Here is a 27,211-nt window from a genome sequence, read left to right on the forward strand (position 1 = left end):
TGGCATATTTCTTCTCAGAGAGTCTGTATTACTTTACTTTAGTAGTGATAGGAGTAAGACATTTTTGGCTACTTCCTCCTCTCCCGTTAAGTAATTTGAAACTTAAAATCTCTGGTCTTGTGGAATAAACATCCTCAAGCTCGGTTACAACTTCGGGTGTCTTGATGCATAGGAGGGCAGTCAGTACTTGTTTCCCAGTTAAGTGCTAAAACTTTGTACTGGTATCATACTGGGATGTTTTCTTTCTGCCTCTAACAGCAGACTAGAAAGTAGTCATGGATCATTAAAGACTATTCACTAGCATCTCTGAACTTCGCCAAGACTATTAATGGTATAATGTGTTGTACTTCGGCTTAGATACTTTTTTTGGTGAGCTTTTTCCCTGTGTTTGCTGTGAATTCCTGCCAGGTTAACCCTACAGACTAACTCAGTGAAAGCAATCTAAATGTGACAGTTCAGGATAGTTGGGCAGCTCTGCTGTAGATCTGTGAATTATCCACCCCAAGGAGGAGGAAATTTATTGAATGACTTCCATGTAAAGAGCTCTGTTTAATCATTTATGAACAATTAGTTGATGTGATGTTAAATGTGTGTCACGCGAGTTAGTGCCGGGTGATCACAGTTCTTGAACTCAACCCTTCAGACCAGCATGGAAAGGTCTACATTGGCTTAAGATAATCAAGCCCAATTCAGTCAAAAACCTTGTCTTGATTAAAATAACTGTTAAAAAATCTAAGCTGGTGGCATTATGAAATATAATAATTCTACTGGGAAAGAATTTTGCCCTGTCTATCGCAATCTGTTAATGTTGCAATCTTTTTTTTAAAGAGATAAGCAGTTCCAAGTTAAATGTTGTTTTATTTTCCGGTGAGCCCTGCTGATTCAGGGGGCGTGTTCACATGGAACTTGCTGCTGTTCTGTTGAGTATAAGCAAGATAGTTGGATACATAAGAGAAAACTTCAATGCTGTTTCTCCTTTGCCTCCCTAAGTCTTGCTGTTTTGCTAACAGCAGTGAAGATTTTCAGTCCAACAGACCCTCAGGTTTTTAGGTGAAAGGTAATCACTAAGAGGGACACTGTGGTAGAAAACAGAGTAAAGGAGGTTGCTGATACCACGAAGGTGGGCTGAGAAATAATCTCTAACCCGAGACTTCTATTTCTCTGATGCAGACACTGTATATATAACATAGAAATATAGTTGCTCTTGTGTATTAGGAAAGGGAAAAAAGCCTTTCCGTTGGCGTGAGTGTTCTGCTGCATCTTCACAGTGGGTTTCAGTTGAGGTGACTGGAGGGAAGCACCCACTGTTGCACTTTTTGTGGATCTGTAGGTGTAATTTGGGAATGCCGTGAAGTGCTTTTTCCTTGGTGTCTGAGGGCATTACAACTCGGAAGAGTCTAGTCTGTCATTTAACAATCTGTTGTTGACTACATTGGTTACATCAGCTGTTTCCTTCCAAATCATAAACTTGCCTAAACTTTTGTTAAACTTGATCAACTTCGTAGCTTCTTAAACTGTGAGATTTGCAAATCGTAAAAAGCATCTCTGAATTCCTGCGTGCCTGGGTGGGGTTTTTTTGCAGTCTTTGTAGAAAAAAAGAAAAATAATGTTAATCTCATCAAACTAATTTAAAATTTAAAACCAGTTCACAGAATGGTTTGGGCTAGAAGGGACTTTAAAGATCATCTTGTTCCAACTCCCCTGCTGTGGGCAGGGACACCTTCCACTAGACCAGGTTTCTCAGAGTATGATATTCCAGAAATGCCTGTGTATATTTGAAAGGAGAAAATAGTCTGGAAAAGCAGGAGGGAGTCTTCACTTCAGTGCTACAGCACAGCATGCAGAAGCATTGATATTCTTAAAAGCATACAGGAACTATGGAGCTACGGGAGTACTGGTGTATTCCCATTAGGGTGATTTGTTCCTTATTCAAAGACTACTGGAATGGAAGATGGAGCTCGAGATAGTTTTACAAGAAAGGAAAGTGATTGTTTTAAGGGCTGGGGGAGCATTTGGTGTTCCCTGGGTAATGGAGATGTGTGATCTTATCAATTGTAGCACCTGGTAATGAGCCAGTGAACCAGCTTGGAATTAAATTCTGAGTTGCCAGGGAAAACCTGAAACTTAAGTAAGGAAAACAAAATGTTTTAAATATCCTTTTAAAGATGCATTAGAAGGCGGCTGAGGAGCAAACTGTGGGAGTCAGCACTTAAGTGGATGTTGCCTTGATGGAAATAAGGCATTAAACTAAAAAGTGAATGGGGAGTTTGTGGCCCTAATAGCTTTCTTATTCGGTTTATATTTGAAATTTTTATTGCAAGTCTCATTGTGTGTATATATTTACTTTCTGTATGGAAAATACATATACAGACATGCATAATTTTCCTTGCCCAGTTAGCCTGGCAACAGTTGCAGTATTTCATCCTTAGATACTGAACATGATCTCTTACCTGGTTTTGTGTTTTTAGCAAACACGATTCATTGGGCAACTGATCTTAATGCACAGCTTTATTGGAAGGACTGTGGTAGTGAAATTAGCTTTTATGAGGCTTTTTATGTTGCATTTTAAGAAATGTCTTGGCTTGTCTCAGTCCTTCGCTTGTTGAAGTGTTGCTTATATAGAATAGTTGCACATTTGTGTCTTGTAAAAATTTTGATGTGCCAGCAGAGAGTATGTATTTTTCATTAATTATCTGAAAAAAACCCCTCACTAGTGTTCTTAAATTCATGACCTGACATGGATTTGTTCATGGTAATCTATTAAAAACTGGAGACATTTTAAATTAATATATGCTGTAACATTACATAGGCAAACCCTTAGAAGCTGCTGAATTCCATAACCTGGAACAGCAAACAAAAGCCAGACATAAGGAAATGTCTTTGTAACTGTTATATTAAAACAAACCTAAGTACAGGACATGATAAATGTATTTGATTATAGCAGTTATAAAAATATTGTAGCATTCAGGAAGATTTTCATACCAACTTCCAGAATGAATGAGATCCCTGCAGTATCTCCTGTTGAATCCAGGCTGACAATTAATGGTGCCAGTTTTTCCTGGTTATAAAGGATAGGGGTTGCTGAGGTTATGGAGGTAACTGGTGGTTGCCCAGCACTTAAGTGACATAAAGGCAGAGGGTTGGATTTTCCTCTTCTGATATTTAATGTAGCTTAGCATAGATGTTATGAAAAGTATTTCTGTGTGCATTCAATCCTGCTGAGTCATTTCATTGAAAATTATCTGTAAACAAACTCCTTTTATTTATCTATTTATTTACTTATTTGGTAGCCAAGGTTTGTTACTTTGCCAGAAGAGAGATGGCTTAATCCTTTTCCCAAGCACCTTCATTGCCTTCTGAAATAGTGTTTCCTCTGCCAGTGATTTCACATCCATAAAACTGGGCACTAGGGGTTTTGGTTGTCTTTTTTATTTAAATTGGACTCACTCTGTGAATTAAGTGTTGTCCCATGCTGTATTGAGGAAATGTCTAAGGAAAAACAGCTTTTCCCATGGCCTAGGTCTTCTCATCTTCAGTAAATACGGGAGGAAAGTCAGTGACTTCGAGTTCTGCCGTGACTTGGTACAGCTGCTCAGCAACTGAGCACATCAGTGGTGAGCTGTACAGGGTGTCACATCAACAGGTCACAAACATCATAAACTGAGATGTGAGTGGCATTTTGAGACTGAAAGCCAAACTTTGACTTCAGTCTGGTGTGCTGGAGAACTAAAAGTAAAACCAGACTTTCCATACTTGAACGATCCTTCTTGGTGAAGCTGAATTAATTATTGCCAGTGTTTGGTCATGGATCCCAATACTGGCTGAGTTTTCTAATAACCATATGAAGATAATGGTAGCAAAGAACAGTTTCATCACAGGTGGTTGCAGGGTGAGTAATGGTCTGTGGTCCTCCTAAATCTTTATTTCTAGGAAGGAGGGTGGGAAGGAATTGGGTGTGTTCCCAAAGCTTCTCAGCTGACTTTGGAAGATAAGGGCTCTTCTCATAGGCTTTCTGCTCTTATGGTTGCAATTCAGCAATGATCTGTTGTCCTTGCTGCTTTGGTGAGATACAAGGAATCATATTCCTGAAATCCTAGTGTATTCAGCTCAAAGGGGGGTTTGTCTGGCCTGTGACACGATGGTTGGTCAAGATAATCTGGATAATTGCAACAAAGATACTTTAAAGTAGAGCAACCTTTTCGATTTGATCCTAACAAATGATTCCCATACAACAACTTGCATTGCCAGGGACCTGAACAGCAGCTTTTTGTCCATTCAGGTGTTTGATTGCAGCGTTTTGGACTCGTCCTGGCAGAGTTAAAGGTCTCTGAGCGATGGTTGTATGTAGCTGTACCTGTCCAACGGGAGCATATTTGAGCTGCAGATTCCATTCCAAGGCATCGCTCCGGTGACAGGGAGCTGTGTGTCTGTTCTTATTCCAGTGATAATTCCTGTATTATGTTTATATGAGCAGGAAATAAATTACGATTTGCCCTCTGAGCTATTCTGAGCACAGTGCCCTCTGGCACAGAGGTGGGATGGGCAGATAATGGTGGTGCCTGTCAGGTCAATAAGTTAATGTTTTATCAACTATCTGCAGGTTTAGCAGAAGGTAGGCTTTTCTCTGTGTGTTTCTGAACCTGAAATTAAGGGGATTTTGTTCTAGTTATAATTTGGAGAATTTAATGCCTGGGGTTTTCTGCCCATAGGAGAATGTCATACGGTCATAGAATGGTTTGGGTTGGAAGGAATCTCCAAGATCATCTTGTTTCAATCCCTGTGCCATGGGCAGGGACACGTTCCGACTATCCTAGGTTGCTCCAAGCCCTATCCAACCTGGCCTTGAACACTTTCAGGGATGGGGCATCCACAGCTTCTCTGGGCAACCTGTGCCAGTGTCTCACCATCCTCACAGGAAAGAATTTCTTCCTTTTCTGCCCTTGAGATGAAAGATTTTCCCCTTTGTAATTTTGGTTTGCTTTCATATTTTTATATATGTACACAGTATTTCATAGAGTATATAATATAAAATACAAAGTGTATTGCATACTATATATATGATTTTATAGACATAATATATATAAACTATATATGACTGACTTATATATAAACTGAATATGTGGATGCAAGGTATAATCAGTGCTTTGGAAGGAAAACTTGTTCTTTTTTCCAGAGTAATTTTGGGAGCGGTATAGGCTCTGGTTTTATCTGATGCTGAACAATCTTTTTGCTGGTTTTGGAGGCACTTGATCTAGTTTTACTGGAAGAAGCTGTGCGACCTGCATTGGCAGTGGTGTTGGACTTCCATGTTTGAAGTACCAAGTTTGCACATCTAAATATAATTCAGATATCTTTTGTCAGTCTGGAGGTGCAATAAAAACTCATTTGGAATATTGCTCTTACCTGTCACATCTGGCTTGAGAACTCTGGATGTGGTACATTTGTGCAGTTTAAGTGCAGTGTCCTACACTGATGAAAACCAAGGTGTTACAGTAGGAACAGCAGCACTTGCTGTGGCTGCCTAATAATTTTGGTGGTAAACCCTCCTTCAGGTCATCTTCTACTCAGAATTATCAGAGTCCTTATTGCTCCTGCTGAAATCAGTCTGGAATGTCAAAAATTGCTCATCCCTAAAATTCGAAGGGAAAATATTTGTGCTGTTTCTGTGTCCGGTCTGTTCTGCAAGGGAGCAGTGACTGTTGGAGACAGGAGTGGGAATGAGCTGGGAGTAAGAATTATCTGAAATCAGGAACAAGGACACCCTGGATACTCCTGGATACACAGCAAGGTCATGTCCATTATTCCTGTTTCATACTGTAGGAAAAGCAGGGAGAGAGGTCAACAGTAGTGGCTTAAGAATGTTATGTTCAGGTATCTGAAGTTACTTGTGTGGCTGCCATGGCTTGTGCATCTTCAGAAGGAGAAATGAAGGCGGCTTTGAAACTTCCACTCACAACTCTCGTGTCTTTCTTCAGCGTGATTTTGGGCAATTCAGAGAAGTTTAGTGTGAGCACAGTACTTAGACACGTAAAATCAAGAGGTAGAATAACGAATCTCACCTTAAAATGGTTTTTCACGTCTGCCAAAAAGAATAATTTTATTTTAAAGAATCAGTGAATGATGCTTTAATCCAGTCAGTGTTTTCCTGCTCAGTGATAGGGATATAAACAAGAGGTTGAGTAAACTTCAGTTTTTTGAATAATGCTACATTTTGGGCAGTGGGAGCCATTCCCTTTCCCTGGTGTGGATGATGCCTGCACAGAGGACTTGACAGAATTTTGTTTCTTTCTGTGGTACCTGTGATGCTTCAGCCCTAGAATAATCATACAAAGCAGTAGTTAATCTATAACTTTTTGTGAGTTATTAGCATAAAATTCTTGAAGGGAATATTTTTCCTTCTTTTATTAAGACTTCCTTTGCTCTATATATCCAATTTACACTCAGATTATTAATGTTGTTCCAATTTTTTGGGGAATGGGAGTAAAAATACGCCGGTTTGCTTCTTTTCTCTGCCAGGAAAAGTATTTCTCAGATCAGGCAGTAGGTAGGTCGTGAGCTGTTGCCCTTCTGTTGTTGCAAGGACAGTAATGTAATAAAGTTGCTTGTAAAATGTGTCCTTTGTGACCGACTGAGCAGTTTTTGCAGGGGCGGGTCCTTTCAGGTGTTGAAAGCCTCCTCCTTCCTTTATCCACATGCACGTACATATTCCAGCTCTCACCACCTGTCCATAAACATCTTGTGTATTGTGTATTCACATTTGACATTCTCCTGGAAATAGGGATGGCCATTGCCTTGCAAAATTAAGGCTGTACTGAGGGAAATGGGTGGATCTTGAACGCTTTAGGTTGTTGATTTGTTAATTATCGCCTGTGTTTTCTTTGACATCGGTGGTATGGTGTAATTTGGCACTGCATTTTTAGATGGCCTGTTATTTTTGGGTTTAATTACTACTTATTTGTGGTTTTTTTCCCTTTACTCGAACTCCTTTCACGACAGAGAGATGCTGTTTGTTTTATCACTGTGAACTGTTTTGTTTAGCATGTAAGAGTAGATTATATAAATGTTTTAATAACTTGATTTATAGTTCAGAGCTTTCTGTCAAAACAGCATGTTCTTAGGAATACTCCCAGCATAATTTGTTGTCTCTCTTTAATCTTAATTTTGTTGCATTGAAACAAGCAAACAAGTAATTTAAGCCTCTCTGCAAGATGTCCTGAAAGAATTGACAAACTCTATCTAAAATAATTACTTTGTAAATACCTTATATTGGTGTACACCTTTGCTAAATGCCTTTTAAAACATTAGGGTAAATCTGTAAGTTTAATATATGCTGTGCAGAAATATGTTCCCTTTTTTAAATTAGGCTCTGAAAGAATGAATCCAGTTCTAAAATGATGGCTTATATCTGGAAAATAAGAAGCAGTGTCTTTTTTTTCCTGGACATTTGTCCGAATTATAAAAGCATCAACTCTTATTTTAGTGAGTTTTTTATATCAAGTGTTTTACAGGCAACAGAATTTAACAATGAAGGCAGACACTCCAGTGAAAAATATTCTCTCCTTTTTTACTATTGCTGTTGCAATGACTAAATTGCAATATGCAAGAGAAGATGGATAAGAGATGTTTTTAAGAAATAACCTTGTATATCATAAAAGTGAAGTAAATAGAAACTGAACCAAGCTTTTGTTTGGTTTTGGTATTAGTTGTCTTTGTCTCCATAATCTTTATGCTGTGAGTTTCTTTTTATTAATTAAAACAGTGAAGAATCTCGAGTTGTCTGGTTTTAAGAAAAAAAATGGAGAATGGGTTGGCATTGAGGAAAGTCTTCCACAGTTCGAGAGGAATCTCAATCTAATGAAGGAATCATGAAAGAAATTCAGCTTTCTGACCTTGAGCCTGGTAGAGCATCGTTAAAATATGTGGATAAATGGGGGTGGGCTGTGCTGCAGCTTTGGCAGTGAGGAAGTTCCTGAGGGGTTTTTTTCTTACAGCATCACCCTTGTGTGTATCTCACTTCTGCTGTGAGTACAGCAGTGTCACAGTCTGTGCAGCTCAAGTTCTTGCTGTGAAAAATACATTTTTCCACAAGTAGAGTGGAAGAGGGATGTTTTCAGTCTCTTAATTAACTGACATCCTAAATAAGGAATTGGCGTTGCACGTTAATGAGTCAGAATTTGCTCTTTCTTTTCAAAACTTTTCAATTGCAGTAAGTGAAGGATGGTGGCTTGAGGGTGTTTGTTGAGGGGGTTGGTCTTTTTATTTTTTAAAATTTTTATTTGTTTTGCCTAGAGGGATAGAGTAAACCATGAACTCTCATCAAGTATGCTGCTCTGTACTCTTTGTATTAGCAAAGTATTCTTCTGTTCACCTCTTAAAGTGGGAAAACTAATTTCCTTCTGGAGTGTGAAAATCGTTTGCAGCTTATTTCTTTGGAGCAAATCGTATTAACTCTTAATGTCTCAGATTTTCCTCCGAATAGTGTTGTCTTTGACAGAAGAAAATAACTGCGTTTTGAGTGAGCTTTTCTCTTTGAATTCCTGTCAGCCACGAGACTCACTCGCTCTGTGAATATTCTGCAGCTGATTAAAATGTAATGGAATCATGCTTCCGACAAATGCTGAGCATCTTTAAAGACCATACTTTGACATTTACAAAATATTGAGAAATAATTAGACGTTAGTTGTGCTTATGCTGCCGTTGACTGTGCCAGGCATATCTCAAATTAACCTCTTCCTTTACACTTCATTGTAGTTACTTGTTCTGTCCTGTGTTCAAATGGTCTCTGGCCAAAAAGAAGCACAGCATTATCTGCTAAAAGTAACTTCCACCTCTTCAAATTCCAGTCCCTGCCTGGAGACCTGTAGATGGTGCCATGATAGTGAACTCTCAGGTACTTTGTTGATTTTGGTGAAAAATTACAGGTGCTCATCACCGGCTTCCTGGTATCACATGCAAACAAACCCTACTTGTTTATCCTGTTCTCTGGGAATTCCATCCACTTCTGCCTGTGTTAAAGATTTTTGGTCTTCCCGCAAAGACCCCATTTAGTTAGTCAGAGTTGTCTGGGTACCAGCTAATAGTTGATAAATGGCTTTAAAGGATGAGGAAGAAAAGAAGGTTAAAGTTGAAAATGACACTCAAATTGCTAATATTGGTATTTTAACCAAATTATTTTTGCTTTCTTTAATCATTACAGTGGAATAGTTCCTGTTCCTCTCCTACCTCTGGCCTGCCCTCCCTTTATCTCTCTTCACCTCTCTCTTGACCAGGTGTTGAAAACCATTAAATAGTAAATAGTTTGGTGTCAGAGGCTCAGAGCTGTGAGATTTGGACTGTTGAACACCAAGCAAAACTAAACCCCCACCCACCCCAAAGCCAGAAAACAAGAAGGCTGGACTGATCTCTTTTGTCTTAAGAGAAAAATCATTTAAACAGCACCAGGAGGCCACAGAAGGGAATCAAGGGCTGCAGAGTTGGGAAAAGTGGATGAGGAAACCCTTGGCAGGAAGGAAAGGAGGGTAGTAAGTTCTGCAGCTTTGGCAGCAGCAAGGGCAAATTATTAAGTTGGTGAAGCCGCCTGTGGTGACAACTTACTTGCTTTGACAAATTAACTCAAGCCTCTATACAAATACACTCTTCAGAAATAATCGTAGATCAATCCTGTAGCTTCTTACAGAGGCAGATCTGAGAAACCAGAAAAATTCCCTTAATGATATTTGACCATTAACTCTACATGAGAACTTGAAGTGTGTGCAAGAAAGTATTTTATGTTTAAAAAAAAACAACTCAGAAAATATTGCATGAGTGATGGGACATCTTTAACTTAATTGGTTTTTTTTTAACATACATATATGAACCTTTTTAAGGATCAGAATCCACAGTGTAGGCTTTTTGGATGCATTCATAGATGTACTTTTTTCCTAGAATAGTTTTATTTTCTGATTTGTTCTATCTTAAAAATGTTATTTGAGTTCTTTTAGTTTTCTGACTTTATGTCAGTCTTTTCCAAGCCTGGAAGTCATCATCTTGCACTGGCAGCTATTGACTTGATAAATGTAGTCTATAAAACATGTCTGTTCATCTGAACTTTTTGGAAGCACTAATGGTCATATTGGACCTGTTGTAATGAATCCAGAGGAGAAAACAGACTGGAGCACCTCTGCTCTGGAGACAGGCTGAGAGAGTTGCAGTTGTTCATTCTGGATAAGAAAAGGCTCCAGGGAGGTCTTGGAGCACCTTCCAGTACCTGAAGGGGCTCCAAGAGAGCTGGAGAGGGACTTATTGCAAGGGCATGGACTGATAGGACAAGGGGGAATGGCATTGTGGTATTGAAGGAGGGCAAGTTTAGATTAGATATCATGAAGAAATTCTTTACTGTGAGGGTAGTGAGGCACTGGAACAGGTTTCTCAGAGAAGTTGTGGCTACCCCATCCCTGGAAATGTCCAAGGCCAGGTTAGATGGGGCTCTGAGCACCCTGATCTAGTGGAAGGTGTCCCTGCCCATGGCAGAGGTTTGGAATGAGATGAGAAGAGATCAGTTTTTCATTTTGTCTCTATCTACCATGAGGTGGTTATTTTAAGATAAATGTAAGTGTATTAGGAGCACAGGTTGCCAATATATAAAACCTCTACTTCCTGAAGTTCACGTACGAACGTGTTTTAGTTGCCAGAACCTATTGTGTTTTCAGGCCAAGTACAATTCAGCATTTAAAAACTGCACATGTTGAAGTAGCCCCTCCTCACCCCAAATTAATATTCCTGTATGTTCTAATAGGGGCTGAAGGAAGATGGATTGATAGCTCTGTGTGTGGCGTTGGCTTATGGAGGTGTCTTGTTTGTGTAACACCAACTTAATTTATTACCACCTGCTGTTTCTGCAAATGGTGAGATTGTCACACACAAATTGCATATTTCATCACTGTGATGGTGGGAATTGATTTATTGTTTCCAGGGAAATAATTGAGTAGAATAAAGATGCACTATAAAGTAAGTTTCATCTTTATGAGCTTCTTAATACCTGTTCATGATCAAATATGTTATAAAAAGATGCAGTAAGTTCTTGTGGGGGTAGTGAAACCTTTACTTGATGTCTTCAGGTTTGCCCCAGTTTCTTGACCATGAAGATGTTAAACCAGTCACCCCTTATCCTCCAGTGGTACCCTCCCTGATGAGGGCACACACTGGTGGTTTGGTAGATCTGTGCTCATGTCTATGCTCATTCACCCGCTGATGGGTTGTCAAAGAATGTGCCAAAACTGAATTTCGCTGCTGTTTTTGAAATGTGTAGCAGTTGAATCAGATATTTCTGATATTTCTGCCCCCATTCCATGTTGTTTGAAATTAGATAACTGTCACTAAGTACTGAATATCTGGATTTTCTCAGGTGGGATGAGGTGGACCGAGCAGTCACTCTCATGGAAGAGGCTGACGCTGGTTGTGGCAGAGGCTGTGTTGGGTTTATTGCTCATGCATAGCAAAGCACGATGTGGTTCTGACCCAGGGTGTCCCCTGCCATGGGAGGCTGGAAAATGGTGCCACATACCATGATCGAGTATTCTTGAGGTGTTCGTGCTTGATTTCTTCCACAATTTGAAGTGACCAAACCGATGAAGCTTCATTGTAGCAAAACTTGTCTTGCCGTAGGGGATTGAACCCAGGTCTTCCAGGTTCCAATTAACTTTTCTGCCACAGACCAATATTTTATCCTTTCAAGTATTGGGTTTCTCTTCCTTTGTTGAAGGAAGCCCTAAAGTAAATGTATTTCAACTGATTAATACCAGTTGAAATGGCTTTTTTCCCTCGTTTAAAAACTCAAGAAGTGATTCAGTTGGAAGCAGAATGGTCTAATCGCAAGTGTTACCTTCTTCAGCTCAGAAGTTTTAACTTTTTTGATGGTTTTTATCTCATTCAAAGCCAAGTCTTTGGCTGATCTGAGGTATGTGCTTGAGATGGTTATAGAAAAAAGAAAATTAAAACATTTTTCTAGCATCAGTACTTTGGTAAGTGGTTGTCTTTTTCCTGTCCCCACTTACTGCTCATTGAGGAAACACCCAAAACAAACATTCTGAACCCACTTTATATGGTAATCATGTTACCTAAGTGAGAGCTTTCCCTTAAAATTGTGACTTCCTTAATGTCAAACATCGGGACCTTTGGTATTTTAAACATGCTTTAATTAATCTAAACTCAAGGAAGGTTCAGTAATCCTGTGTTAGTACACTGGTGGTAAATGAGTGAAAAATACCTTTGGTGGAGGCCAAGGGTGTTTTCCTGGATGATGCCAGTTTTCAGAGCTTTTCGGTGTTGATGGTTCTTTTCAGGGACTTAATGTCTTCACTGGAAGACAAAAATCAGTAGCATCAACTTCAATGGGATTAAATTAAAAAGAACAAAGGCAGTGAATGCCCTTCCCAGTAGATGTGTAGTGTCACAGTGTGGGAAGTCCCTGGTTTTGAGGGGACAGGGAATGTGTCCAAGGGAGAATTCCAGCTGCATTGAGGTTGTGAGTGCAAGGACACAGGTCCTGGGTTTAGTTTCAGCCATACACAGGATGTCAAGAGCATAAAGCAATATGGAATCATTGATATTGACTCCAGAAGTCTTGAGAGGGCTCTGATGTTCTTAGTGGATGATTGTTTTAAATTGCCTTTCTAAGGCTGTATGAAGTTGTGCACGATTTTGGGGTGTTTCTTCTTGGTTTGTGGTTTGTTTGGTTTTTTTCCTACTAAAAAAATCTTAATGTATCTATAAATTGTGTATCTATCTGCCTCTAGCTTGACTTAGCCAGAGTACTGAGACTTATTAATCATCATAGTAGGGACTTGGACTTGTGGTCGTGTCAGTACATGAATCCTGGAGGCCACCAACTGATTCCTCACCAGACACAATGCCTTTACTTGTCTGTTAAGTCAAATAGCACATTTGGGAAAGTTTTGCCTCTCTTCTTTGATAGGTTAAGCTAATTCTGCTTATGCTTCTCTGGGGGCAGGAAATGGAGATTGCCAGGCTGGTGAATGGTGTTGCTGGTGTCTAGGTCCTCAAACATAGCACAGAGCCTTGAGGAGCCAAGAGAATTGATTCCTAAGGGGATCCAAGGGAATATCACTACCCAGTCCAGTGTTCAGCATCTTATGTGAGAATGCAAAGAGACAAATGGTACATGCCCAGTTCCAGCTATGAAAATCACTGATATTTGTGTGTGTGTGTGTGTGTAGATACACTGAAGGATCATCTCAAAAAGCTTGTGATAGGAAAATTATTGTGGTCAGCCTACACTGAACTTCCATTCAGTCAATTGAATAAGAATCACTTTATTCATAATTTCTACTTATATACCAAAGGCTGTAATTACTGGCTTTGGAAAACACTTGGGCCATAATAGGCTTGAGGAAAATTTTTTACAGGTCATTGAATTTTGTAATAGGCCGTTGTCATGCTGTTCCTCTTGGTCACTTAAGTGCCTTTTATCTGATGGTTAAAACTGTTAAGGGGGGTTAAACATTAAAAGCCAGTTGGAACATTTTGAATTATAGACAATAATGTAAAACTAGGAAAGGCAGGGTTCAAGTCAAGTGATAGCCAAACCCAAATGTGATACTGCACAGCTAGAATACCTTACTGCTCTCCTCACTGCCTCTAGTTTCAGACCATTCTAGTTTTTAATTTCTGAGATCCACACGTGCATCATCACCAGTTCTCATGAGTTTTACTGCTCTGGAAGGACAATAAACTCTTCCTGCTTGTATTTACTTTTAAAGGTATTTAGAAGAAGAGCTTGTGCTATGCGTGGCCTCCATGGAGCAGCATTTCAGTCAGGAGTATTAGAAAAGGTTATTTGAATTCATACAACTCACTTTGGTCTCTTGTTTTGATGTTCATAGGAAGGGCTGCTGTCAACCAGTAGTACAGCTTCAAAATAGATAGAATTTAATTTTAACCTTTATTTTAAAACTGCACATTTATTACTTGCTCATTTCTGTGGTGCCTCTTGAAAGAAAACTGCACCCTTGTAATTCTCTAGAGCTTGCTAGAAGCAAGCAACAGCAAATGCAAGGGAAGATTAGTGTTTACTTGGATTTCAGTGGTGCCGAGGGACCACAGTGAAAGTTCAGAGTGCTATTGAGAAATTAGGCAAGTATCTAACTGGATACCATGTTCTAATTAAAGCATGTACAGACATTGATTTTCTTGTATTCCCAATACAACTCATGTTTCCTCACTATTAAATTTTTAACATTAAAAATAGAAAACGGTGCCAACTCCAAAGGGAATTGCTGGTAGTGCATATTATGCAATGTTTCAATAAAATTGGGTTAAACTGAGTGTTTAAGTTACCTTAGGGCTTAATCCTGTGGGATTTTTAGTGAGAAGGGTGGGTAATGTTTTCAGTGTCACAGGGTGGACAGTGAGCAAGACATCTTGAGAATTTGAAAAGTTGCTGCTTGACACTACAAATAGTTCAACCTCTTGTCAGGCCACTGAAACTTTTCTCTATCCCTTCATCCCAAGGTGCAGCTTCCCAAGTAACAGCTACTACTTCCCTGGCACTCAGCAAAAGGCACTCACAAGTCCTCAAGCAGCCTCTGTCCATAGCAGCTGTATGGGGAATGTGCCCTTGTTTCATTTAATTCAGGCAATACACTTATTTATTAATTTATTTTTTGCTGAGTTACACTTGTCTTTGTGTTTAACAGGCCCAAGGTTGTCATACTGCTTTGGTTCATGTGGGTCTTGTAGTTCGCAGTCTCTGAATTCTTCCTTTATGCTCCCCTGAAGGTTTAATCTCCTAGAACATTGATATAATTGAAATAAGTTTTCCCATATTGACAACTTGTATTGCTAAACTTGTTTTGACTTTGGTCTGTATTACCTTTGAACTGTTGAAACATAGAATTAGTAACTGTTCAAGCAATATTCCCTGAGGGGAAGGGGAAATGGAATTGCCAGTACTGTTTTTCCATTTCATATTGATACACTGAAATACTTGGTGAGTCAATTTAGGCAAAAAATAGATAATAAGAACTCGATTTTAAAATTGTTTCAATGTGTCTGGCTTTATACTTTGACCTGGGAGCCTTGATAAATGCTTTTAGCTGCAAATATTATACTTAAAAATACCTATTTTATCTGGAGGAGTGAGGAGAGAGCAGTGACCAGGGGGGGATCAAAGAAGAGGCAGCAAGAGAAATAAATAAATGCCTTCTTGGATGTAGTCATAGCAAATATTACCAATAACAGTGGATATAGCTGAAAGATGTCGAAGGAAAAACAAAGAATTGCTGCTTTTTTCTTCTGCTTTTGAACATCAGCATTAACTGAAAGGATAAGAACAAGAAAAATAAGCTCAGCAGGGAACAAACAGGGACATTCCAACGTGACTTATGGAAATAGCTGAAATTATTGACTGTCTCTGAAGGCTAAAGTGATCATTCAAGGAAAAAATACCCCATTTCCTCTCTTCCTATATTTGTTCCTAATTTGAAATCACAAACCTAATGGTTTTCTCAAAGTTTCACCCTTAAATCTGCATCCTTAAATGTGTAACAAGATGTTGACATCAGGGAAATGCAGAAAGCCTTGTGGCACACCTGGAATGTTTGCTGCTGCTTCCCTGTGGCATCTCTGTGTTTATAACAGGCAGGGACACACCAAAAGTCAGCAACGTTCTGGCTCTTAACACAGACCCTGAAAATACCAGCTTTGTCATGGGGATCGTAGTTGAAATTGTACATAACACCCTGACTTTCTGTGGGCTTGAGATAGTCAAGTAAATGTTTGCAAGGTGAGTTACAGCAGGATTTAATGCAGGCTGTGAAAACGGATTGAGCTTGAAATTCATGAGATGTTTACTGTCTGATGTGAGATGTGTTAAGGATAATTTATGAACTTAAGAGTGTGAAATAAATTCTTAATTTACTTTTCACCTCCAAATCACAAAACTTCAGAGGTTGAAAGGGAGATAGTTTGGTCCAACTCCGCTGCTCAAGCAGGACCAGCTACAGCAGATTGTTCAGGACTGGGTCCAGTTGTGATTTGAATGTCTCCATGGATGGGGATTCCACAACCTCTGGGCATCCTGTTGGAGTGTTCACCTACCTGTGTAGTGCAAAAACTTCCTCTTAATATTTAAAATGGGAGTTCCTGTTTTTTCACATGATGTCCATTAAAGCAGTGTTGTTTGTCAAGGATGCAAGTAATCTGAAGTATTTTATTTATTTTAATAATTGTAATATTTGAAAGTATTTTAAGTCTTGTAGAAGAATTATTACACCAGAACCAGTGAAAGAATTGAACTCTGAATTTTTATTGTATTCTTTATAGATTCTAATATTTTTAAACAGATTTGATAGATTTTTACAGATTTTTATAGGTTTGAATCGAGATGGACCAAGTTATAACCCATAGATGTCGATGCCTTCAAGCCTGAGATGGGGATCAGAATGTGGAGGTTGAGCAACAATAAAATTTCATGGTGTCTACAAAGGACAACGTGAAGTCACCGTGTGAATAATTACAGCTTGGTTCCTTGTAGCATGAACCTGTTAACACTGTGTTGTTGGCTATCTGCCAACACTAATATGAGGAACTGTTGTTTGGGTTTTTTAAATTTTTTTATTATATTCTCAAACTGCTGATGTTGAAGAGATTATTGGCATTGAAACTATTTCCCATATGAGACGACTTGACTTTAGTATCAGTTTATTAATCAATTTGTAGCTAATTGATTTAAATATTTTTAATGACTTTTGACTATCTCGTTAGTGGAAATGATTTAATTTCCAAGTACTCAGAGGTGGTGGTGAAACGTGACTTTGAACTTTGATTGTGCTACTGGAAGTCATAACACTGGCTTTGTTCTTGATATAGTTAGCAAATGTGGGGATCTGTCAGCAGGAGTCACACTGAGCAGGAAATGGCTTCTAGAAGGATTTAACTTCCCTCAGCCTCAGGTGCTCCCACCACAGTAAAGAAAATCATCTGAACAATAACACTGTAACTTGTCTGGTAACAACTGCAGCATCTCAGCAGACCCACTCAGATTTCTAGGCCGGGGCTGGTTTGCTTTTCTCTTCCCCACAAGCTTGGAATAATCCTTCACAGTACTGAGAAATCCATGTTTTCTCTGAAGGGCGAGCACTGGAGATCAGTATGGAAGCTCCAAGGCACGCTGGCACACGTGTTCACGTACGGGTTTGACCACACTTGATTTCATACCACTGGCCTGAATGTGCCCCAGCTCGGTTTTGCCACAATATCCAGTAAAATACAGTAGAATTAAGTCACAGAATCATAGAGTGGTTTGGGTCAGAAGGGACCTTCAAGACCATCTTGTTCCAACCCCCCACCATGGGCAGGGACACCTTCCACTAGACCAGGTTGGCCTGTCCAATCTTGAGTACTTCCAGTGAGGGGCATCCACAGATGTGACCTGTTCCATTGTCTCAAAATTTCTGACCCATTTCTAATCTAAATCTGCCTTCTCTTAGTTGACTGTAGCTTGTTTCTGCTCCGTGGTAGCACACACTGCTTTTCTGTTTAATACCAGGAGAACTAAAGCTGCTCATTTAAACTGAGGTCTGTAATGGCAGGATTACACACCAGTCTGGTTTGAATTTAGAAAGCCCAAATAAGCATCCTGGTCTTGTCTGAGCTTTCTTTGTATCATAAAACAACCAGGCAGCTCTTGTGAAGTAGTTGTTTAACAGCAGCTGTGTTTTACAAAGTTTTGGCCTGGGGCAGAGTTTTACAGTCACATTACAAGCTCAAACCCAGGGGCTAGTTTTAATGGGAACGTTAATAGGTCCATAACCAGAGATATGGCATGTGTGTCTATACCTCGAGCTATCAAATTTATTGCTCTTTTTGTGCTTCATAAAGTAAGCATTGGGATTTTTAAAGGAATTGTAAGGAACTGAAGGAAAACTTGCTTTTCTAATTTTTCTTGCCTTTAAAAACCTCTGTGAAATAAAACCTTGTAAAAATTGGCCCTGTACCCAGTACTGTCAGTCTGATGTTTAATTCCACAGTTTCCCCTCAATGTAATGAATATGGAAAAAAGTATAATAGTGTTTTGCCTGTCCACCAAAGTTATGTCTTGTAAGAGCACTTCTGTGTGTAGGAACTGGTGTCTTGCATCACTTTTCTGCTCCAAAGGGATGTAGATTGTCCATACTAAGTCTGTGGTCTTCTAAATGTTTGTTTTGGTATTTCCCCGTAGCTTTTCTCCCTGTTCTTTTTCAGCCACATAAAACCTGATGAATATGTGTATGAAGTAGATGGAGTATGGTGAATTAATATTAAAGCAGGCATTCTTTTGGTTCTCCTCTATGAAAAAATGACTCATCTCACTTTGGTTTGTACCAAATTTCCCTGCTGTTCTCATATGTAAATTTCAAATAAAGCTCAGTGGTTTCATTAGTGACCTTGAGGTAGGGGAGGATGTTCTGAAGGAGGCAGAACATCCTGCACAAGGTCAGTGGCACTGTCCGAACCTGAGAACCAATTTCATTCTGAGCAGTTGTACTGTTGAAGGGCTTCATTTGCCTGAATGTGTCCTGGTGAAACTCGCTGTGGGCCTTTGGAGTGAACCTGTGGCTATTTTAACCTTAGAAGAAAGGAACCCTGCAGTTAGGAGCTTGTATGGTCATGTCGTCTTGGTCTTGAGCTGCCACGGGGGAGATTTTTGTGCCTGTTTCAGCTTTAAAGTCAATGTTTATATGAAAACAGCTGGCAGGCTCTTTTGATGAGGAGAAGTCAAGAGTTGCTGAGAGGCTCCCAGCGTTTTCAGATCTGTATCTGTTGGTGTGTGGTGGGGAGGAGGAGAGGCTTCAATGTGAGCATAAGGTTGGCTTAAGATGTGTGTATTGATAGCCAGAAAAAAGGAACAATAAAGCTGTAGTGGTTTCTTGAGTTTTCAGACAGATATGAAACTGTGACAGGTGGGGGAAGTGTCCCTCAATGGTTAGACACTGGGGGAGCGTTTGGGAGAAGTCTCCTTGATTTCTCCTACCATCTTCCCTGAGGGCAAGATGTTACAGGCCTTTTGTCTGCCCAGTGTTAAATTCTTACAGTTCTGTTGGATGAATGCAATTCAACCATTTATTCAAGAGGTAAAGACATCCTACCCAGATGGGCTATTGTTTCCTCTTTATCTGGTGGGCTGAATCAGATAGATGATGCTTAAGACCTCTAGTCCTGTTTTAGCCTCACAAATGTTGTCATCTACGGTCTTTAGATTTCAAGCCCTGATACTGCTGGTGTTAATTCCTGTTAGCTGAGCTCATGGCGTGGTTTGACCTTGCTGGTGTGAGGACCAGCTGCTGCTGTGGGGGAGGATGCTGTCCCCTCACTCCTCACCCTGACCACAGGCTGCTTCTGCTGCCCTTCCTATCTGGCAGCTTCAGGCAGCCATGGTATAAAACTAAACCAGCCCTGAAAACCAAATCACCGGTTGGGTTTTTTTTCCCCTGATAGTTTCCTGAAGCAGAGCACCGTGGTGGGTGGCAGGTTGGTGGCTGAAGCTCTGAGGGGCAGCCAGGCATTACAGGAGCTCAACTGGGATCAGGGATCTCTCTCTTGCCTCACTGTGAAGTAAACCCAAGGCTCAGGCATTCAGTTTACTACCAGAAAGGCGTTTGGAGCACTGTGCCAAAAAGATCAAGTTTAGTTTATTTTTAACTTCTCCACATTTTCAAAACTGCCTCTCCACTGGCTGCTCACTGTGAAGAGGAGGAGGTATGGAAAGCTCTGTGCACTTATCCAAGCCCTGGAGCAAAGCCCTGCAGTTCTTTGTGCTCTCCAGCCAGCAGACTGGAATGATGCTCAAGACTGGCAGGCAGGAAGAAGGTACTGTTTGCTCTTTTTCTCTTGGACTGCATTGATTTCACAGACACCATCTGCTTGTGGCTGACTAATTAGGAGCAGTAGCCAAGAGGCGGTTTTCTTCTCTTTCCTTTGAGATGCAGACTCATACCAAGGCATGCCTTTTGCCACCAGAGTTGGAAATCAGCGTGGCTGAAGACAAAACTTGTTCAGGAGTGGATGAGAGGAAGGTCAGGAGTCTTAATGCTTCCTCAGCAACGAATGAATTTAGCTCTGGTCACACTGATTCCCAAAATAACAAAACAAGTGATGTGACAGTGTCTTAGCCTTGAATAGGAGAGCCTGGTGGTAGTGTGCGTTTTTGTAGTGGAGACCGTCCTTAAGACCAGACTTGGCAGATTTTAGGGATGGAAACTCCTGTTAAAACTGGAAGGTGCTATTTGGTCTTGAAGGCTGTCAGGGACCTGGGTTAAGTCACTGGGAAACTAAAAGAAGAGGTTTGCTTCAGATACCACTTTTGTAAATGATTGTATTGTTTAAATTCAGATCATTTGCTCCAATGGGGTTGCAGTTTCTCTGGTAGTCATCTGGATACTTTTTATGTTTGTAGATACATAACTGTTTTAGTTGCCTTCCAAAAAGGCAATGAGTCTTTATGGTTTTCCAGTAAATGCCTTATATAAATCAGTGTAAAATCCAGGTATAACTAAAATGAATTCCTTTTTTGTTTCCCTTTTCTAGAATATGACAGATACCTAGCATCCAGCAAAACCATGGCAGCAGCTTACCTTGATCCAAACTTGAATCATACACCAAGTTCGAGTGCAAAGACGCACCTCAGTACTGGGATGGAGCGTTCCCCGGGGGCCATGGAACGAGTCCTGAAGGTTTTCCACTACTTTGAAAACAGCAGTGAACCAACTACGTGGGCCAGCATTATCCGGCATGGAGATGCTACTGATGTCCGTGTAAGTCTGTTTTTAGCATTCTTGTGCTGTCTTTAGGTTAAGTTCTAACTTAAAAAATGAGAGGTAAAAGTCTGGAAGCAAACAAACTCAAAAGTTTCGTGGTTTATTTTAAAAGAATCTTTACCTGCTGTATTTTGTGAGTAACTTCAGAAGCTTTAAGTGGTACCAACCTTCCTTGAGAATAAAAAACCTTAATGATTATGTATTGTTCTAAAGAAATGAGAATTCTTATTTTGAAATTTAGAACAGTGGTTGTCAGTCTAGATGCCACTACTGATGTCTGTTAGTTGACTTTTACCACTTTATACTCCCCAAAAGCTTGTGTGACACCTCATGGCAGGAATGAGAGCCGGGACAAAGATGACATTAAATTGCACTTCTCATGTTTCAAAAAATAAAATTTGTATTTAAATGTAAGATACGTGTGCATTCACACATTTAAAATGTTTAAATATCGTTTGTACATCACTTTAAAAAAATATTGTTTGAAAACTCATTGCCCCACAGTGTTAGAAAATTAAGCTGAAGGGCTCTTTTGTCCCCCAATGAGTCCATTTGTTCCCCTCCTCTCTGGTAGTCACCTGTTGCTTGTATTTTCATAATGTTGTCCTTCAGTCCATCTATGGAAAACAACAGAGGTTGGGATTTTTTAAAGAGTCAGTATCTGTAATCTTAGAGGTATGTGGAAATGTTATGTATGCATGGAAACACTGTTTATTCTGAAGCATCTTTAATGCTGAGATATATACTTACCTTTTACTACATTTATTCTTTCAATTTTTGAGGTATTGCAGTATTTAAACTGAAACGAAGCTCAGTTTAACATGTCAGAATGCTTTTGTGGTTTGCTTGATTTTTAGTTATCCTCCAAGAGCAGAATCTTACATGGTGGTAGGTGGTGTGGGGGTTGTTTTCTGCTGTGAGGTTCTTGCTGTAGAAGCAGGTTCCCATCTGCTCCTTCCTTCCAACAGTACTTCAGAATCCACTCCAAAGACGAGATGCTGCTGAAGGGAGAGAGTTGTCAGAATAAAGGTGACCTGTTGTCTCCTCCTGCCCACTAGAAAACCAAGTAAAAAAAAATACTGAAGAGTTTTGGATGTTTGCTCTTCCTTTCCTACTGTTTGTTTCCATGACTGCATATGCTCAAGACCCAAGAGCATTCCTCAGTGGAACAGGTCTTGTGACCTTGATCTTACACCTGTGAAATCCAAGGATTTTCACTGGCAATAACCAGGAAATCTGTCTCTTGTCAATTCAGTAAGCTCACATCTCTGTTCAGGGATAATTTGGTGAGCAGACAGATTAGGGGTACAACAGGAACCTTTATCATCAAACTGCATACACTTATTTTTACATGGAATAGGGGTTTTTGGGTTCCACTTGAAACATTGTTGCTCCCTGGCTTAATTACAATGGTTTGATATATCTAATCTGATTGATTTATTTCATAAAGTGTATTACTTGGTACAAGGAGAGAAAAACTATGTCTCAGTATATGTTTTTAACCTAGCAGACCTCTCCTGTGAGTGAATGTCCGGGGGTCCTAATGTGGTACTTGAAATGGAGGCTTCTTTTTCCAAAGAAGTGTGTAAAACCTGAAAAACAAAAGCAGAGATCAAATCTGTTTTTTCCAGCTCAGAAATACGTGTGGTTATGGACTTTAAAGATACAAAACTTACACTCCCTGTAAGAAATTCCATGCTGAGCTCAGTTTGCATTTACATTCTTGCTTTAAGCAAGAATATGTCTTTTTTATATAAAAACAGGATCAAAAGAAAGGCAAGTAGCAGTTATTTGAGGCTTGCCTTAATTTTTAATTCTTATATGTACATTTAATTGGGTGGTTGTTTCCAAAAGAAATTTGATTTTTGTGTTCTTTCCTGATAAAGAAGCTGATGGGAAGCTGTTAAACTTCCTTCTTTTAACAAATGGTGTTTCTTTTTTTATTTTGTTAGACTGGGACAGTGACTGTTGAATGTGCAGGTACTCCATAGTAAAGGACTGGCATTGATGTATTACCATGGCATTTATTTTAGAAACAGTAAACCCTTGTTGGAGTACAAGCCTACATTCCATTGGAATGACTGCTGTTCGACCAAGCCGAATAATTTAAGATTAAAATAGCCTTGAAGGTTTTTTTGCCTTAGTTTTACTCCCTCCCTCCTTTTGTGGAGGAGACAGAGCTTCCATTTCTTCTGAATTACAACCTGAGGAGGAGACTGGAGCTAGGTTTGGCCTTTGGCTTGTTTCCAAGGAGCTTTGAAGGGATATTCAGAGGTGAATGTCTTTGAGACAGTTCTGCAATTAAAAGAAAAAAGGTCTTTTAAGACTCTTCCCTGGTCAGCACAGCTGCTGGGATGATGGCTGGGGGAACATTTCCAGTACTCAAAGGAAGTCAGACTTGGTCTGAAATCTCCAGAAGAGCCAATTAAAGGTACTTCTGCTGGTAAAGCAGAGGGCTTCATGGAAAGTACTAATATCAAGGGAAAATAAATCCTGATTTGCGGTTTGAAACATCATCTGTTTCTAACAGAGTCCACTTTGTGAATGGAAAGGGGGTGTTTGACGGTCAAAGAAGTGAGGAAAAGGGCCTTTCACTACTTCCTAAGAGTAGATTGGAAACAGTGCTTTAGCTGTATGCCTTATCCACAAATCCTTGATCATGAGAGGAAACCCTTTTCATTAAAACTCATGTTATTAAGCTCATAGGAACAGAACTTGGCTTTCTGTAGGAGTCTGTTAAGAGTCCAGACTGTGATTTCCTTGCTGTTTGTCTTAAAATACCTTTCACCAAGACAACAGTGTGGCTACACGAAGGCTTTGCTTTGAAGAGAACTTTGGGCTATCGACCTCTGCTTATTCTGGATGGATTTAGTCCCTCAAGGACAGCTGTTTCCTTGGAGGGATGAAGGCTGTAGTCTGCAGTGGATGCAGAGGCAGCTTCTCAATTCTGGGAAGTGCTTTCTTGGATTTCAAAGAACTGGCATGCTCTCTTCACCTTTTTCTCCTTTGGTATTACGCTACAGACACGCTTCACTTCCAGAAGAAAAAAAAGGCTTTTATGAATGTGCAAACAGTGGTGTCCTCCTGTGAATGTGTATGTAGACAGACATGCATTTTCCAGGGAAAGAAAGGTTGTTTATCTTCCCTGTTTTATCTTGGTATGACTTCATTTGGATGTGTTGTCTGGGTGCATATGCACAAGGAGGGATTTCCAGGCTTTGGGCTTGGAGAGAATGCAGGGCATGCTCTGCCCTGCTCACAGCCCCAGGTGTGGCATATGAGGAGGTGGGTGTTGCTGAGATGGAATTTCTTTGGGCTCAAGTGCACCCTGAAAGTAAACACTGCCACCACATCTTGATCAGCACTTGGAGTTAATCACTTCTCTGTTTTCAGAAGTTGTGGTTGAAGCAGAATTGTAGCCATATTTGACAAAAAAAAAAAATTAGTGCTATGCATTTAGAAGATTTGAGGAGTGGGAAGGGTTGGGATTTTTAGAAAAGAGGCGTTTGGAAGCCTCGTGTGAGCCCTTACTGGGTGGCTTTTGGTGAAGTGCAGATCTTCTACATGGTCTTGCTTTCCCACCCCAGAGGTGCCCAACTTGCATCCGTTACACCTTCTTTTAAATTTCTAGCCCTTAAAGCTTATCTTTGATTCTTGACTAGTAGTTGTGAGATGTAAAGGTGGCCTTATTTATATGGAAGTAATAACCACAAATCTCAAACCAGGTTATTGCCAGACATGCATCCTACCGTGATCCTCATACAGGTTTATTTTCTTCCAGTTTTGTTACACTGTCTAAAACATAAACTGGATAGAGACAGCATTAAAACTTCCAGCTGTCAGCTTTGTCCTTATTTCTGGAGTTAGAGAGAAGTGTGGTTAGAGCTCTTGAACAAGTAAAGGTACAATGTCCAGGGCTCTCTGAACCTGTTCATAATTCGGATGTCTTTTTCTTCCTTTTCTATCCAGTACCACCCCAAAATGTCAGCTTCTTTAATATTGACGGAATAAGAACTCAAAAAGCTGAATAAAAAAAGAAAAACATCCTTAGCTAAGGGTAAGAATATATCTAACCTTAAAAAAATTGACATGCTTTGGCTGTGTCCGATCCCTACCTCATAGTAAAAGACCAGAGCAAGTTCATCAACTTCCATATCCACCTGCAAAATCTTACTTTTCACAGGTAGAAGGTATGGGTGCGGGATTGGAAGGTTGTGTATTCCAGTCTGTTCCCTAAGTTGAACTTTTTAGGAGAAGGGCTGAAGCACATTCAGCTGAGTCATCTCTAAAGTAGTTTATTCAACCGCATTGCTGTGTTAGTATTTCTTGGTTGTTTTTTCCTGTTTGTTTCCCATTCAGTCCATGCTGTACTTTTACCTTGTAGTATAAGAGACCAGAGTACTCGATTGGAGATGCAGTTTGTGGTGGAGGAGTGGAAACATTGTGTAGTGCAAAGGTCTACAATTCAAATTTATCCTGGTTAGACACGTGTTTCTTCTGGCAGCTGTGCCAGCTCCCTTCTTGCTGTTTGTTTTCTTGTGCTACCACCGTAGTTGTGCTGGCATAGATGGTGTGTGACTGTTTGGCAGACTCAGTCCAAGTTAAAATGAATGCTTGTTTTACTGTTGCCTTTAATCCAGATCAGTTCTGTAATCTTGTTAGCTGCATCGTCTTGCAAACTGACACAGCTGAGGAGGCTGGGGGAAGAAAGGAAATCCCTGTTTATGCTGGCACTGTAGTATGCACCACTAGTGAATAGAGTATTAAAGCTTTATTGATGAGCAGCATTCCTGTTTCCAGACATTTCCCAAGAAGGATGTTGCCTGTTCTGAAAAAAGGCAAGAGATTTGTCAGTCCAGCCTCAGTCACAGAGAAGATTTAACTTCCAGCCACAATTCCACCCATTCACCTTCATCTCTGTCCTCCAAGTCTGTCCCCCTTTTTTAAACCCGCCTTATTTTGACCCAATATCTGGACAAAAGGTCCCAAAAGCCTACTGTGGCTAGTCTGGAGCAGAGCTGGTCTACACCGTACTGGTTCTGGTTGACCAGATGTCCAGCAGTTGAACTCACTGCTTCCCAACTGTGGAATGGGCCAGATGTGCTTCGTTGCTGCTCAGTTCCTCCTAAACCCACCAGAAGCTTGAAGAGTTACAGGAGAATGAGCATGTGGTAGGGCTGCTCTAATGTATCTGCTGCTGTCTGTAAAGGAGATGCAAGTGTATTCCTCAGAAAAAGTTTTATCTATGGGATTTCTCTTTAAAAATAGACTCATGATAATACAGTAACAGGATGAGCAGATTGGTCACACCTGTGGAAAAAGTTCTGTGGAAAGAGTCTGAGCACTAGCAGGACTGCAAACCATGCCAGGTTAGTATTTTTGGTGAAGTCTGGTGTATACAGCAATGGTTACATATTCAAATCTAATTTCTGTGTGTATACAGTAATATATGTGCTTTGAGGTAGTGGAACTATTTGATGTATAGAAGCAGACTGGAGTCCACTGATTCTAACATCAACCAGATATATGTAAAAAATGTATAAAATCATTCCTGATCTAGTTTAAGAGCTAGAAAATCAGTACAATTTACATCCCTCCCTTCCTTCTCTCCTCTGTGTGCCTGCTTTGTACCAGGTGAACAAGGCGTGGTTGTACTGTTAGTTTGGAGGTGCCTCCCTTCTGAGAACCTGAAAAAAGTATAAGGACTCAAAACTACAGACCTGCGAATGTAAACAGTAGAAAAAAGGTGTATGGTACTGTGATAATGTATCTGATTATAACAGATTTGAGCTTTAGAATTCCTGTTTTACTTGTGCAGAATACTCTTGATAGCCTTGGGTGAGATGCACACGCGAAATAGCGTTTTAAAACCAATATAAATAGCCCTCTGATGGTTTTTTCAGAAGACACCTAGATCTGTAGATGATTTCAGGTGAACAGCACATCCTGCATCAGTACTTAACCATACAAGAACTGGACCCAAGGGAGCTCTTAGACTTTGCAAGTGCAACTGAGGATAAGGAATAGTGAAATACAGAATCAGAAAAATCTGGGTTGGAAAGGACCTTTAAAGGTCATCTATTCCAGTCCTGCTGCAATGAGCAGGGACATCAACTAGATCAGGTTGTTCAGAGCCCAGTCTAACCTGGTCTGAATCTTTCCAGGGATGAGACATCCACCACCTCTCTGGGCAACCTATGCCAGTGTTTTACCACCCTCACTGTAAAAAAACTTCATCATATCTAAACTCAACCTACTCTCTTTCAGTGTAAAGCCATTCACCCTTGTCCTGTCACTCCATGCCCTTGCAAAAAGTCCCTTTCCAGCTTTCTTGGAGCCCCTTTAGGTACTGGAAGGGGCTCTAAGGTCCCCCTGGAGCCTTTTCTTACCCAGAATGAACAACCCCAACTCTCACATCC

General features: G+C 40.1%; 1 protein-coding gene across 15 annotated transcripts in view; it reads left to right on the top strand.

Moving 5' to 3' along the window:
• Positions 1 to 27,211, top strand: part of PTK2 (protein tyrosine kinase 2) — a 190,753-nt gene that overhangs the window by 61,385 nt on the left and 102,157 nt on the right. For all 15 annotated transcript variants that reach the window (XM_017818296.1, XM_017818297.1, XM_017818282.1 and 12 more), the window contains one exon: positions 20,563 to 20,789. In XM_017818296.1, coding sequence (XP_017673785.1) covers positions 20,595 to 20,789 — 195 coding nt within the window. In that variant the 5' untranslated portion in view covers positions 20,563 to 20,594. The remainder of the gene's footprint in view (positions 1 to 20,562; positions 20,790 to 27,211) is intronic.

The sequence above is a fragment of the Lepidothrix coronata genome, unplaced genomic scaffold (assembly GCF_001604755.1).
Source record: "Lepidothrix coronata isolate B3197 unplaced genomic scaffold, Lepidothrix_coronata-1.0 Scaffold67, whole genome shotgun sequence".
Lineage (NCBI taxonomy): Eukaryota > Metazoa > Chordata > Aves > Passeriformes > Pipridae > Lepidothrix > Lepidothrix coronata.